General features: G+C 43.8%; 1 protein-coding gene across 4 annotated transcripts in view; it reads right to left on the bottom strand.

Annotated features, from left to right (window-relative positions):
• The window catches only part of COL15A1 (collagen type XV alpha 1 chain), a 1,161,047-nt gene that overhangs the window by 957,045 nt on the left and 190,266 nt on the right, over window positions 1-13,736 (bottom strand). For all 4 annotated transcript variants that reach the window (XM_073587711.1, XM_073587710.1, XM_073587708.1 and 1 more), the window contains one exon: window positions 8,862-9,409. In XM_073587711.1, the coding sequence (XP_073443812.1) occupies window positions 8,862-9,409 (548 nt within the window). The remainder of the gene's footprint in view (window positions 1-8,861; window positions 9,410-13,736) is intronic.

The raw sequence follows: 13,736 nt of genomic DNA on the forward strand, positions 1-13,736 counted from the left end.
AGACGGGCAATTCGGGCACTCCCTTTTCCAATGTCCCGTTTTACCGCAGTAAAAGCATAACTGCTTGTCCTTCCGGCGTTTCCTCTCTGTATCCTTCAGGGAGAGGGCGCCTACATCCATGGGCTCAGGGGCAGTCTCTTTTCCACTGGGGAATAATGGAGTATCCACCCTGCATCACCCCTCTGGCCCGCAGCCTGCGGTCCATCCGGACGGCCTGGGTCATGGCGTCCTCGAGAGAGTTAGGTGGGGGATGTAACGCCAAGGCATCCTGCAGCTGCTCTGACAAGCCTCTGCGAAAGAGTCCTCGGAGTGCGGCATCGCTCCAAGAGACCTCTGCCGCCCAGCGGCGGAACTCAGAACAAAACCACTCAGCTGAGTGTTTCCCCTGACAGACACTCATCACCATGTCCTCTGCCAATCGCACTCGGTCAGGTTCATCATAATTGTGCCCGAGGGCCTCAAAGAATGCGTTCACTGACATACGTTCAGGAGCAGAGGAAGACAGAGAGAAAGCCCATGCTTGCGGAGCCTCCCGAAGTAGGGAAATAATGACCCCCACCCTCTGGAACTCATCCCCGGAGGAGCGGGGCCTTAGGCCTCTTTTACACATCAGGTTTTCGCCGTCAGGCGCGATCCAGCGCTTTTGACAGAAACCGGATCCGGCGAAATGCAATGCCGGATCCGGTTTCCCCCCCATTGACTTGCATTTGCGCCGGATCGCGCCGGATGGCCATGCGTTTCATCCGGTTTTCGCCGGATCCGGCAATGTGTCGCGATCCGGCGTCTGGAAAAAACGGCTACTGTAACGTTTTTTGTCTCCGGCGAAAAAGCCGGACACGCCGGATCCGGCGCGTCCGGCTTTTTCACACAATGAAAGCCTATGAGCGCCGCAATGTGCCTGATCCGGCGAAAGCCGGATCCGGTGGCCGGATCCGTTTTTTTTGGTCTGAGCATGCTCAGTAGCTCTGCCCACAAGACATATATAAAAGCAAGACAGTGGGACCCACAGCCACACCCAACATGCCACCCAAGAAAGCAACCAAGCGCAGCAGGAGAAGGCAGGAGACCACTGCAGCACCATCAGCACCACCACCACCCCAAATGGAGCAGCAAATGGAACATGCTGAGGAGGGGAGGCCAGCAGCAGATGAGAGACGGTAATTATCAAATCCCCCATTCCTCCAAACTAGGGCTATTGAATATCAAGATATTCATTGGCCCTTTGTTTCTCTTTATTCAACAGCCGCCCAATAGATGCAGCAGCAGCAGCAATGGCAGCAGCTGGAACACCACCCACAGGCATGGAGTGTGGCCACCAGGAAGACAGCACATCATCTTCTGGGAGCCCTCCCTCGCATCGTCAGCGTTTGACGGTAAGTTTTTATTTCCAAAATCCATCATCTCTGTAATATATGTCTATTCATTGCCTTTTATTTCAAAACAGGATTCACAAGATGAAGAGGAGCTCCCAGAAGAAGAAGGAAGGGGTGGACAGACACTTGGAGTGGGCTCACAATTGGTAAGTTTTTTGCATCAAACGCAGAAACACAACATCACACTACACACAACACATAGAAAACAATGTTCTGCAGACCACACACAGCAAACAAATGCCTACATCCAAAGACATAACATTTTTTGTTTTCTTCTCTAGTCTTCCCAATCTGGTGCTCGGCCAAGAGGTCCTCGCAGTGCCTCCCAGGGTCGTCGGCGACAGCAACGCGGCGGTCACCAGCGTGTAAGTATAAATATTTTTGCTTTGTTTTTTTGCACTTTTTATTTCATTTCTTTTGTGGAGGCTAATTATGTTATTTTTGTCTTTTTCTTTAACAGCCTTCACAGCGTGCTCCCGACTCTGACGGTGAGGATGGAAGACTCGATGTGGACCACCTCATCGATCTCGTCAGAGAAAGGGAGCCGCTCTGGAATATGGCTGACCGCCGCCATGCTGACCTTATCGTTACCCGACGACTCTGGGAGGAAATCTGTTCGCTCCTTGTGGGCCGCTGGGAGGACCTCGATGTCCGGGCCCAGATTAAAGAGCGTAAGTATATACAGTACCGGTTGCTTGATGTAAACCAGTGTTTCCCGAACTCCAGTCCTCGTGGTCCCCACGGATCATGTGTTCAGGATTTCTATTTACTATGGAAATCCTGAAAACATGACCCCTGGGGACCATGAGGACTGGCGTTTGTGAAACACTGATGTTGTATACTAACCACTCCTTTCTCGTTTCAGGGAACAGAATTGTGAATCGGTGGCGGTCTGTGAGGGATCGTTTCAAGAAGGAGTTCAATAAAGAGATGCGGGCCCCGAGTGGATCTGGAGGACGCAGGAGCAAGTACAAGTACGCACAAGCCCTGTCGTTCCTCCGGGAAACAATGGTCACTAGAAGGTAAATATTACACACCACATGTGAAAAAAAATGTTAGATGTAACTTTTTTTTTTCAGCCAGGGCCATTCCATGTCAGTATTTTAATTGTTTTTTTTTCTCTTTATTCCACAGCACGGTGAGCAGCACTCGGGAGCCTGCACGATTGGACCCTTCTGAGGCGATCCCTGAGGAGACCGGCACCGAGGGACACTTCGACCGCCCCGGTACATCTGCACCTTCCCAGCCTTCCCACACATTCGACCCATCTGTCCCATCCACCAGCACAGGAGCATCGTGGCCGCCTACATTACATGAAGCTGCTGGTGAGGAGATCGCTTTCCCTTTACCCCACCCTTCTGCCCCTGCCACTTCTAGTACACCTGCGGGTACTGGGCGGCAGCGGCAGAGGGGTCAGGAAAAGAGTTATGCGCCAGAGTTCTTGCATCTGAATGCATCTTTCCAGAACTGTCTAAAAGTCTTGTCAGAGCAAATCTCCGCAGGCTTTCAGCAGATCAACTCCAGCATTCTGGAGGTGAAGACACTTCTGCAAACCATGCATTCAGAAGCAAGATCTTCGCCAAACCACACCTTTTTCAGGTCTGTTGTGGAGCGCATGGCAACACTATCTCCTACCCAGCAGATGCATGTAATGCATTCGTGCCACGGTGCTCTACAGCAGGTTACCTCCCAACCTCCACCTCCCACCACTGTAGTTCCTCCACCTGCACCCCCTCCAGCCACTTTCCATCCTCCCCCTCCTATTACATCTGCACCCCCTCCAGCCACTTTCCATCCTCCCCCTCCTATTACATCTGCACCCCCTCCAGCCACTTTCCATCCTCCCCCTCCTATTACATACCAGCAACCTCACCAGTACCAGCAACCTTCCCAGTACCAGCAACCTCCCCAGTACCAGACATCTCCCCACTTCCAGCAACCTGCCCCGTACCAAACTCCTTCCCCGTACCAAACTCCTTCCCCGTACCAAACTCCTTCCCCATACAACTTTCCATCAACATCATCTGCTCCTACAGTCCCTGCCCAACCCTCCACTCCACCGCCCACCACCTCTTCTGCCTCCCACATGTCCACCCATTCTGTAGCTTTTTCCACACCATCACCTCTAACTGTTCCTTCCCCACCACGATCCCAGTCCTCTCTCCACACTCCCATTGTCGAAGTGTCCCGCAGCCCCTCCAGCAGTATTTCCACCCTACACTACACCGAGTTATAATGTTTTTTTTGTAATAAAAATGCCCATTTGGTTGGTTTCAAACCTTTATTAAAAAAGTTTTTTTAACTTTAAAAACAGTTTACACAAAAAAAAATATTTTAAATAAAAGTTAAATTATTGTTTACACTGGTTGTCTGTCATTTCTTTCTGCGGCGAAATATGTTTAAAAAAAAGGTTAAATACAGGGTATTTAAAAGGTAAAAAGGTATTCAAAACCAGGTATATAACTGTGGGTAAATTTTAGCTTTTTGCCACAGTTGTGTTCCTGGTTGTGTTTGAAGCAAAGTATTTCACCTGAAAAGTTGTGTTTATTGTTGGTGATTTCCTAACAATGTACACAACTTTTGTTAAAAGGTGAAATACTTTGCATAAAACACAACCAGGTACACACCTGTGGCCTAAAGCTAAAAATAGAGACCATGACAAGATAGCCAACTTTGGTTGGCAAAGGTATATACTGTTGGTCCAGAAGGTACACAAGTTTGGTTAGGGCACAAATCTTTCACACTCTGTCATCCTGCCAGTGTACTCTGCCTTGAGGTGACATAAAGTATAGTGCAAAATTGTCCCTCATTACTGAAACCGTCACAGAACTTCTAGTGGTAATATTTCCAATGACAACATCCATCTTCGCCAGTAACTTGCTCTTCTCTCCAACCTGCACTTTCTCCTCTACAACCTGTCAAAGAAGGGCTGTAGGAACATGCTATATATAGTTTTCCAGTAGCCAATCCCGTTCGGAAGGCCACAAGGGTCAATTTTAAAAACCAGATCCGGCGTAATCCGTCGAAAAACGGATAGAAAAACGGATGAACCGGATGAGACGGATCCGGTTTTGTCTGTCAAGAACAAGACGGATCCGGCAGAAAACCGGATCCGGCACATCAGGTTTTACAAAACATTTGCCGGATCCGGCATTCCGGCACGACGCCAGATCGCGCCTGACGCCAAAAACCTGATGTGTGAAAGTAGCCTAAGAGAAAAAAAAAGCTTGCATCCTTCTCTGAAAGACCTGAACTCCTTTTTATCCCCTGAGAAAAGGTCTGGTAATTTGACCGGAGATTCGGGGGACGCTAATGACACATCCCTACCCCCAGAACCAGAAGCCCCTGCATCGACAGCCCCCTGCACAGTAACCACCAACTGTTGCTGGGTCTGGGCCATCGTGCATTGTTCCACATTGAGCTTATGGAACATTTGGGTCAGGTGCTTGACCTGATCAGACAAGGCTTGTATGGGATCCATGAGGATAACACACACACTTTTTTTTTTTTTTTTCCTTCAGAAAAAAAAAAAATAAAATAAAAACTGAAAGGGTCAGTTATAATGTCAAAGACACCGCACTGCACTTGCTCATAGAGCCAGTGCGCGTGTCCTGAGTACAGAAGCAGTGCTAAGAGTTACCTGGGGAGCAGGGCAGCAGAGGTGACCAGGCGTGCTTCAACTATTAGTGTCAGGGTCCAGTCAGCGCTGGAAAGTAAAGAGGCACGGGACCTGCGGACACTGAAAATGAACAAGCTTGCACGGGACCTATGGTCATGTGACTGCAAGGGGGCGTGGCTTAGCGTCCTGCTTTCAGATATGACAGTACATCATACAGCAACTTAGCGTCAGGCAAAACGGAGGTCACAACAGTACGGGCAAACGAAGTACAAGAGGGACAAACAGACGGGAGGTCAGACAAAGCTAAAGGTCATACACAGGATCACAGTACAGTACCAGGGATGAGACAGAGCGGATAATCAGGGCCAAGCAGAGATCAAAACCAAACAGACATATAAGGTACCAGGCAGAATCCAAAGCGATATCCAGGGAACAGACCGAGTCATACACAGAGAATCAAGTAACCAGAACACAGCACTAACACACTCAGGGGTCACCACACAATGCCAAGGGCGAAAGTATAACTGACAGGGATGGGAGCGTCCTGAGGCTATAAGAAGCCTCCCCCAGAACCAGGGAGAGGCCACAATCATAGCCCCAGGTGTGCAGGTAAGCCTGCACCGGGATCACAACCTTTAACCCCAGAAATGCCAGTCATCAGCACTGGTTCCAGACATTAACCCCACGTGTGCAAGTCAAACCCCCACTGAGATCATGACACAAATACAGTACAGATATAAAAAGCGATGATCTGCCATATGACCGCACCCAGTAAATACACATCTTTTTAGTATTTCAGGATATGAGAAGCAGAAAAAGCAGAATGGAAATAGCAATGGGAATTGGCTATGTGGTTATATGCTATCTTTTGCTACTAAAACATATCTTCATTGTTATATTCAGATATCAATGTCCGGCTCCAGAGCTCTATACCTCCTGTGTGTTACTTAAAATACCTGTTTACACAACATGATGTGCTACAGGTGCTTCTCACAAAATTATAATATCATCAAAAAGTTAATATATTTCAGTTCTTCAAGACAAAAAGTGAAACTCATATATTATATAGAGTCATGAAAAACAGAGTGATCTATTTCAAGTGTTTATTTATGTTAATGTTGATGATTATGGCTTATAGCCGATGAAAACCCAAAAGTCAATATCTCACCAAATTAGAATAATTAACAAAAAACACCTGCAAAGGCTTCCTAAGCGTTTAAAAAGGTTGACTTAGTCTGTTTCAGTGGGCTCCACAATCACGGGGAAGACTGCTGACTTGACAGATGTCCAGAAGGCAGTCATTGACACATTCCACAAAGAGGGAAGCCACAAAAGATCATTGCTAAAGAAGCTGGCTGTTCACACAGTGCTGTATCCAAGCATACTAACAGAAAGTTAAGTGAAAGGAAAAAGTGTGGTTGAAAAAGGTGCACAAGCAAACCGGAATAACTGCAGCCTTGAAAAGATTGTTAAGAAAAGACCATTCCAAAATTTGGGGGGTATTCACAAGGAGTGGACTTCTGTCAGAGCCACCACACACAGATGTATCCAGGACATGGGCTACAAGTGTTGCATTCCTTGTGTCAAGCCACTCATGACCAATAGACAACGCCAGAAGCATCTCACCTGGGTTAAGGAGAAAAAGATCTGCACTGTTGCTCAGTGGTCCAAGGTGTTGTCATCAGATTAAAGAAAATTTTGCATTTCATTTGAAAATTAAGGTCCCAGAATGTGGAGGAAGAGTGGAGAGGCACACAATTTAAGCTGCTTGAGGTCCAGTGTGAAGTTTCCACAATCAGTGATGGTTTGGGGAACCATGTCAAGTGCTGGTGTAGGTCTACTATATTTTAACAAGACCAAAGTCAGTGCAGCCGTCTACCAGGAAATTTTCGAGCACTTCATGCTTCCCTCTGCCGACAATCTTTTTGGAGATAGAAATTTAATTCTCCAGCTGGACTTGGCACCTGTCCACACTGCCTAAAGTAACAATATCTGGTTTAAAAACAACAGCATCACTGTGCTTGATTGGCCAGCAAACTTGCCTGACCTTAACCCAATAGAGAATCTATGGGGTATTGTCAAGACGAAGATGAGAGACACCAGACCCAACAATGCAGACGAGCTGAAGGCTACCATCAAAGCAACCTGGGCTTCTATAACATCTCAGCAGTGCCACAGGCTGATCGCCTCCATGCCACACCATTTTTATGCAGTAATTGGGAGCCCTGACCAAGCATTGAGTGCATTTACTGAACATACATTTCAGTAGGCCAACAAGCTGGTGTTATAAAGTTTTCTAATTTACTAAGAAAATGACTTTTAGGTTTTCATTGGCTGTAAGCCATAATCATCAACAAACAGAAATAAACACTTGAAATAGATTACTATGTTTGTAATTATTCTTTATAATAAATGACTTTCACTTTTTGTACTGAAGAACTGAAATAAATTTAGTTTTTAATGATATTCTAATTTTGTAAGAAGTACCTGTATATGTCCTGAAATGGTACCATTCAAAATGTAGTCTTGCTGTGCAAAAGTAAGCTTTCACACATTTATTTTAAATTTCTGATTTTTTTACATCTTAAAAAACTTTACAAATTATGGGATCTTCATGATCTTACTGACCTGGAGAATCAAATGCTTAGTCATTTTTAGCACACAATGAATGCTGTGAAAACAACACTCATAAAAACCATTTCACCTCACTTGGATTTCTGATTTCCTGTTTTGTATGGTAAAATGAATGGTGTGAGTGAATCCTATAGGTCAGGGTTCTCTCTCCTTCAATCAGTCACTTGTATTGTTCATCATTATTATACTTGATTTTTTTTGTTATGTATTAAGTCCATGGCACTTTTCACATGTAAAGTGCCATAGACTTAATGGACCCTATAATAATAAATAATAATAATTCACGGCTTCAACTTATTCTGCATAAAAACAAACCCTCATATAGCTATACTGTATCAACAGCAAAGTTAAAAAAAAGTGATGACTCTTAGGCTATGTACCCACGTTGCAGAAATGCTGCGGAAATTTCTGCAACATTTCCGCACTCCCGCCGCGGGTAAAACGCATGCGAATTCGCATGTGTTTTCCCGCGGAAAACAAGCGTTTTTTGCTTGCAGAATGTTTGCGCATTTCAAGCGATTAGCATCACTTGGAATGTGATAGGTAGGATGTTAAAATAATAAAAAAATAGACAATATTGTTATCCTCACTTTCCGACGGCCCCCGATCTGCTCTGCGGCTCTCCAGGCATCTTCCGGTCCCAGTAATGCTTGGCATGAAGGACCTGAGATGACGCCATCGCGGTCATTCGCGCAAAACATTACTGGGACCGGAAGGTGCCGGGAGCACGGTGAGAGGCGGGAAGGACACTAGGGGCCACCGGAGGGTGAGTATATCACCATTTTTTAATTTTATTCTATTTTTTACAGGATTATGGTACCCAGGGCCCGGAGGACAGTCTCCTCTCCTCCAGACTGTGGGTACCATCCGCACATGATCGGCTTACTTTGCGCATGGCGGGCATAGCCACATGCGGAAAGTAAGTGGATCAATGCATTCCTATGGGTGCGGAATCGCCGCGATTCCGCAAGAAGAATGAGCATGCTGCGGATTTTACCGTGATGCTATTCCGCAGTGGTAAAATCCGCAGCATTAGCACAGAAATGCGGAATCTCATAGGATTGTATGGGATGCGTTTTTGCAGCGTTTTGCAGTGGAAAATTGCCGCAAAAAAGCGAAAAAAATGCAGCGTGTGAACGCAGCCTTAAGAGAAGAGGGGGAAGAAAGTAAAGTGCACAAATGGAAAATCTAGCTAATGAAGGGTTTAAATGATAAGATATATTTTAGTTACATACCGTGAACTTTTCTAGTCCTGTTGCCCCAGCATTTCCAACAAATATACCAGAGCTTGCTTCAAATGTCAATGGATCTGCGGACCTTTGGAATGGAGCACTTTGATACTCCTCACAGTCCATGTAAAGGACTATTTCATATTCCACCACTGTCACTGTAAAACGATTCCATTTATTTGTCATTACAGGCACTTTAAAAGAAGCGGCCTCTTTGGAAATATGTGACCCTGGTTCTGTATAGTAAATATTTATCCTCTGTGTACCATCTTCAACTGCTGACAGCTTGAGGCCTAAATAGATAATCTTCTGAAAGGCATCAGTTATAGCAAATAAAACACCTCCATTATTACTATTGGGCTTCAAAGTAGCAATAATGGCAAAATCTCGAAAAAATGGCTGTGGAATGAATGTGCGTGTAAGGCGGCCAATGTTAGAATCTGGCCCAAAGCTGTAAGCTGGAAACCCTTCATATCCGGTAATAAAAGACACCGAGGGAGGAAGAGGCACTCCAATCAGCTCTAAGAGATCAAGATGTCCTCTGTTACCCCGATCTGTAGAAGAAAAACAAAATGACAGTAAGAGCTTGAAAGAATTAAAGAGGACTTTTCACTGGACATTGAAAATTTATCTGAGTAGCTCTGGAAATTGCAACTGTTCCGCTGATTGTGGATTAGATTTTTGTTTATTTTGTGACCCTCTGATCCTAAGCTATGCCCACCCTGAAATAAACATGCAAATTTTCTCTTTAGCCAACTGGGTGTATACAACAGAACTGCTCTATTGGTGTCTGCAGTATATCATTTGATACTGGTCATTAAAAAATATGGCCATTGACACAGAGAAGTTCTGTGGTTAACACCCAGTTAGTTGAAGAAAAATTTGCACCTTTCTTATAAGTTTGGAATGGAGGGGCAAATAAAAAAAACTGTTCCAGAATCTGTGGAATAGTGGCAACTGGAGGAGGTACTCAGTTTAAATGACAAAAAATCCAGTGACAAATAAATAAGTCAGTAAGTATAAAAGTGCTATTTTGTCTTATTACTCATTATTTCTCACTTTCTTTACTTTTATGGGTGTTCTGGTAACATTACAGCCCACTCTGTTGTTTCTGTAGCCCCAAACATCTCTGGAGGCTACATAAAGATGTGTATTTAAAGGGAATCTGTCACCCCATTTTAACCCTATCAGCTGCCGGCACCGCCATCAGGGGCTTATCTACAGCATTCTGTAATGATGTAGATAAGCCCCCGATGTAACCTGAAAGATAAGAAAAACAAGTTAGGTTATACTCACCCCGGCGTCCGGTCCGGTTCGATGGGTGTTGAGGATAGAGTAAAGTACTGCAGTGTGCAGGCGACAGACCTCTCTGACCTTTCCCGGCGCCTGCGCACTGCAGTAACTTACTCTTCCCTCAACAGGGTAAAGAAAGCACGCCTGCGCAGGAGCCACGGCAGAAGTAAGGAGGACATCATCGTATGAAGATGGGAGGCACTGGACCGGACCGCAACACACACCACACCGGCCCCCGCCCTCCGGTAAGTATAATCTAACTTGTTTTTATTATCTTTCAGGTTACATTGGGGGCTTATCTACAGCATTCTGTAATGCTGTAGATAAGCCCCTGATGGCGGTGCCGGCAGCTGATAGGGCTAAAAATAGGTGACAGATTCCCTTTAGCATGAATTAACAGCCCCCAGTTTACGTGGACTGGAGTTTTTACTCTATTGTTGGTAATCATCTTCACCAGCAAGTGTGTTCAAATACACTGTTAATTCAGTCCTTCAGTGTCATACAAAGTTTACAATTCCTTTTACACTTGAAAATCGAGTGCTAAATAATATCTAATGATGGTAAAACGGTACTTTGGTATAACACACTTCCAAGACTTCCTAAATCTGCACATAATACAGTACATATGAAAATGATCATTGTCACCTCTTGGTATCATTGGTTACTCATACATCTGACAATAATCCTGAAAAATCCCTGAGTTTGGGCAAGGGTCCCCAGAAGAAATAATGCCGCTTTGAAAGCAAAGGGTGTTGACTCCAAATATTGATTTGATTTAGATTTCTCTTTTTGTTCATTCATTTTGCATTTTGTTTAATGATTAAAATAAACTATTAACACTTCTGTTTTTAAAAGCATTCTTGTTTTGCATATTTTTCCATGACTGCCCAAACCTTTTGCATAGTACTGTGCATGTATATACTAATATGAAGCTGAAAGTGTGTGAGTGTGATATCTAACCTCTCATGATGCCTGTGTGATCTCTTTGCTCATCTCTCTGCAGAATACAGGACAAAATGACTGCAGATGGGATGGTGAGTATAACCCCCCTTTACATAACTTGGGTTATAAATAGATAGATATATATTTCAAGGAAATCTCACCAGGTTTTTGCCACCTAATCAGAGAGCTGCATAATACAGAGACAGACATGAGTTACATACTGGGCTGCTAGCTGTAGTTTTTATAAAATAACTGTTTTATCAGCATGGGAATATTGTTAGAAGACTAGTTAACCTATTAACATATAGTTCTCCATATTCATGAGTTCTGTGTAACCCTGCTCCAATCTTGCGTATGCACAGTGTACACAGAAAGCTGTCATTCAGTGGTGTGAGTAGGTTTATACACAGCTCATCATTCAGTGAATCAGCAGATCTAATGTCATGGCACAGTTGATCTCGGGCTAGGGGCTCCTTTCCTATTCCAAGTTATGTGTCCCCTAGCTATCCATGCTCCCCAGGTTATTTCTGATGGTGAAGATGGCATGGCCACGTGTCTTATTGAACTCCTAAATCAGCCCTTATCTGTCCCCTCACCCACCCAAGGAAGAGAGGAGCAATAGTGTATATGAATACACAAACCAGACTAACAGGGGAAGACGTACAGAGATAAATAAAAATACCAATCATACAAATATGCACCCATATGGAACACTGGGAAGTAAAGGGAGGAAGAACTAAATAGGAGAGGATGAGGATTAACACACATTCAAATCACCAAGCAACAGTCTTTAGAGCAATGGTCCAAATGCCTTCTATCCACCAACACCTCCAACTCAAGAACCAAGCAGTATAAAACTAATAATGGCAGTCCCTCCTTGCCAGAGGTGACTATATATAGCAGAGGGGAGTGACAAACACTGAACAACTGAGACCATCAAAGTAGGAAAGATTCCAGGAGCTCTCAACTGAACAGATTAACCTTCAAGCATCTAGCAGAAATCTGCACTGTTTAATATGAAGGTGACATGCTTCTAATCAGTACAGGAGTATAAGAATTCAGACAACGCCGTCTTTTGGCTCTTCTCTGTCATGGGAAACCCATGACATCTACAGTAAATAAGAGTAATTTTATCAAAATTACAGCAAGCTTCCCTGTAAGCGATACATCTCTGGAATCAGGGTTCCTGTCTCTACATCATGCTTCTCTCAAATGTGGTAGAGAAAACCCAGTGAAACAATCCCATTAAGCCTGCCTTTACTTCTTACGCTGCTGCTCCTTTCATTATAACTAAAGAGGATGTGTCATCAGAATGACCTGCTGTTTAATAAAGGGAACCTGTCACCATGAAAATGCAGTCCAATCTGTAGACATCATGTTATAGAGCAGGAGGAGCTGATCAGATTGATATATAAAATAAAACACAAAAATTCCCCATATACCAGGAAACAAAGTGAATTAGAAACTCAACTCAAATATAATCCAACAACACATCTGTAAACTATTAAGCACAATTTGAGATCAAAATAGAGTTTTTCAAGTATATTTTATTAAAGTAATTATAAACAGAGCATAAATGCTTATGCAGGTTGCAGCAAACAGTAATATAATAATATTTCAAAAAGCACATTGAAGCAATAATAGAAAATAAGAAAAAGTACCTCAATAATTTCTGCAGTTAGCTAATATAAGATAATTAAACAGCTCAAACCTGTTCAAATAGAAGTGCTATCGTGCCCTATGTTAATATGCCAAATAGGCGTTTTGCATAGATTGCAAGCAGTATATATAAAGTGCAAACATGCTGAACAAAGACTGCATCTATTAAGATACTGAAATAAAGTTCAAGTGCTGAAATCTTTTGTAACACTTACATGGAATGTAAAATAAAGCTGTTCCTCTTAGCCATTCTTGGGTGCTTTTAGCTGTGTGTTTTGGGTTATTATCCTGTTGCAAGACCCATGACCTGGGACTGAGACCAAGCTTTCTGACACTGGGCAGCATATTTCTCTCTAGAATCCCTTGATAGCCTTGACCTTTCACTGTACACTGCACAGATTCTAGACACCCTGTGCCAGATGCAGCAAAGCAGCCCCAGAACATAACAGAGCCTCCTCCATGTTTCACAGTAGGGACAGTGTTCTTTTCTTGATATGCTTAATTTTTCCACTTTTGAATATAGAGCTGATGTCCCTTGCCAAAAAGTTAAATTTTTGTCTCATCTGTCCATAGTACATTCTCCCAGAAGCTTTGCGGCTTGTCAACATGTAATTTGACAAATTCCAGTCTGGCTTATTTATGATTTTTTTTCAACAATGGTGTCCTCCTTGGTCGTCTCCCATGAAATCCACTTTGGCTCATACAACGACAGATGGTGAGATCTGACACTAATCTTCCTTAAGCTTGAAGTTCACCTTTAATCTGTTTAGAAGTTTTTCTGGACTCCTTTGCTACCATTCGTATTATCCTTTTCTTTGATTTGTCATCAATTTTCCTCCTGCGGCCATGTCCAGGAAGGTTGGCTACAGTCCCATAGATCTAAATTTCTGAATAATATGTGCAACTGTAGTAATAGGAACATCAAGCTGCTTGGAGATGGTCTTATAACTTTTACCTTTAACATGTTTGTGTATAATTTTCTTTCTA

This window comes from Dendrobates tinctorius, unplaced genomic scaffold, assembly GCF_039654945.1.
Source record: "Dendrobates tinctorius isolate UK_male_01 unplaced genomic scaffold, ASM3965494v1 ptg000102l, whole genome shotgun sequence".
In the NCBI taxonomy this organism is placed as follows: Eukaryota; Metazoa; Chordata; class Amphibia; order Anura; family Dendrobatidae; genus Dendrobates; species Dendrobates tinctorius.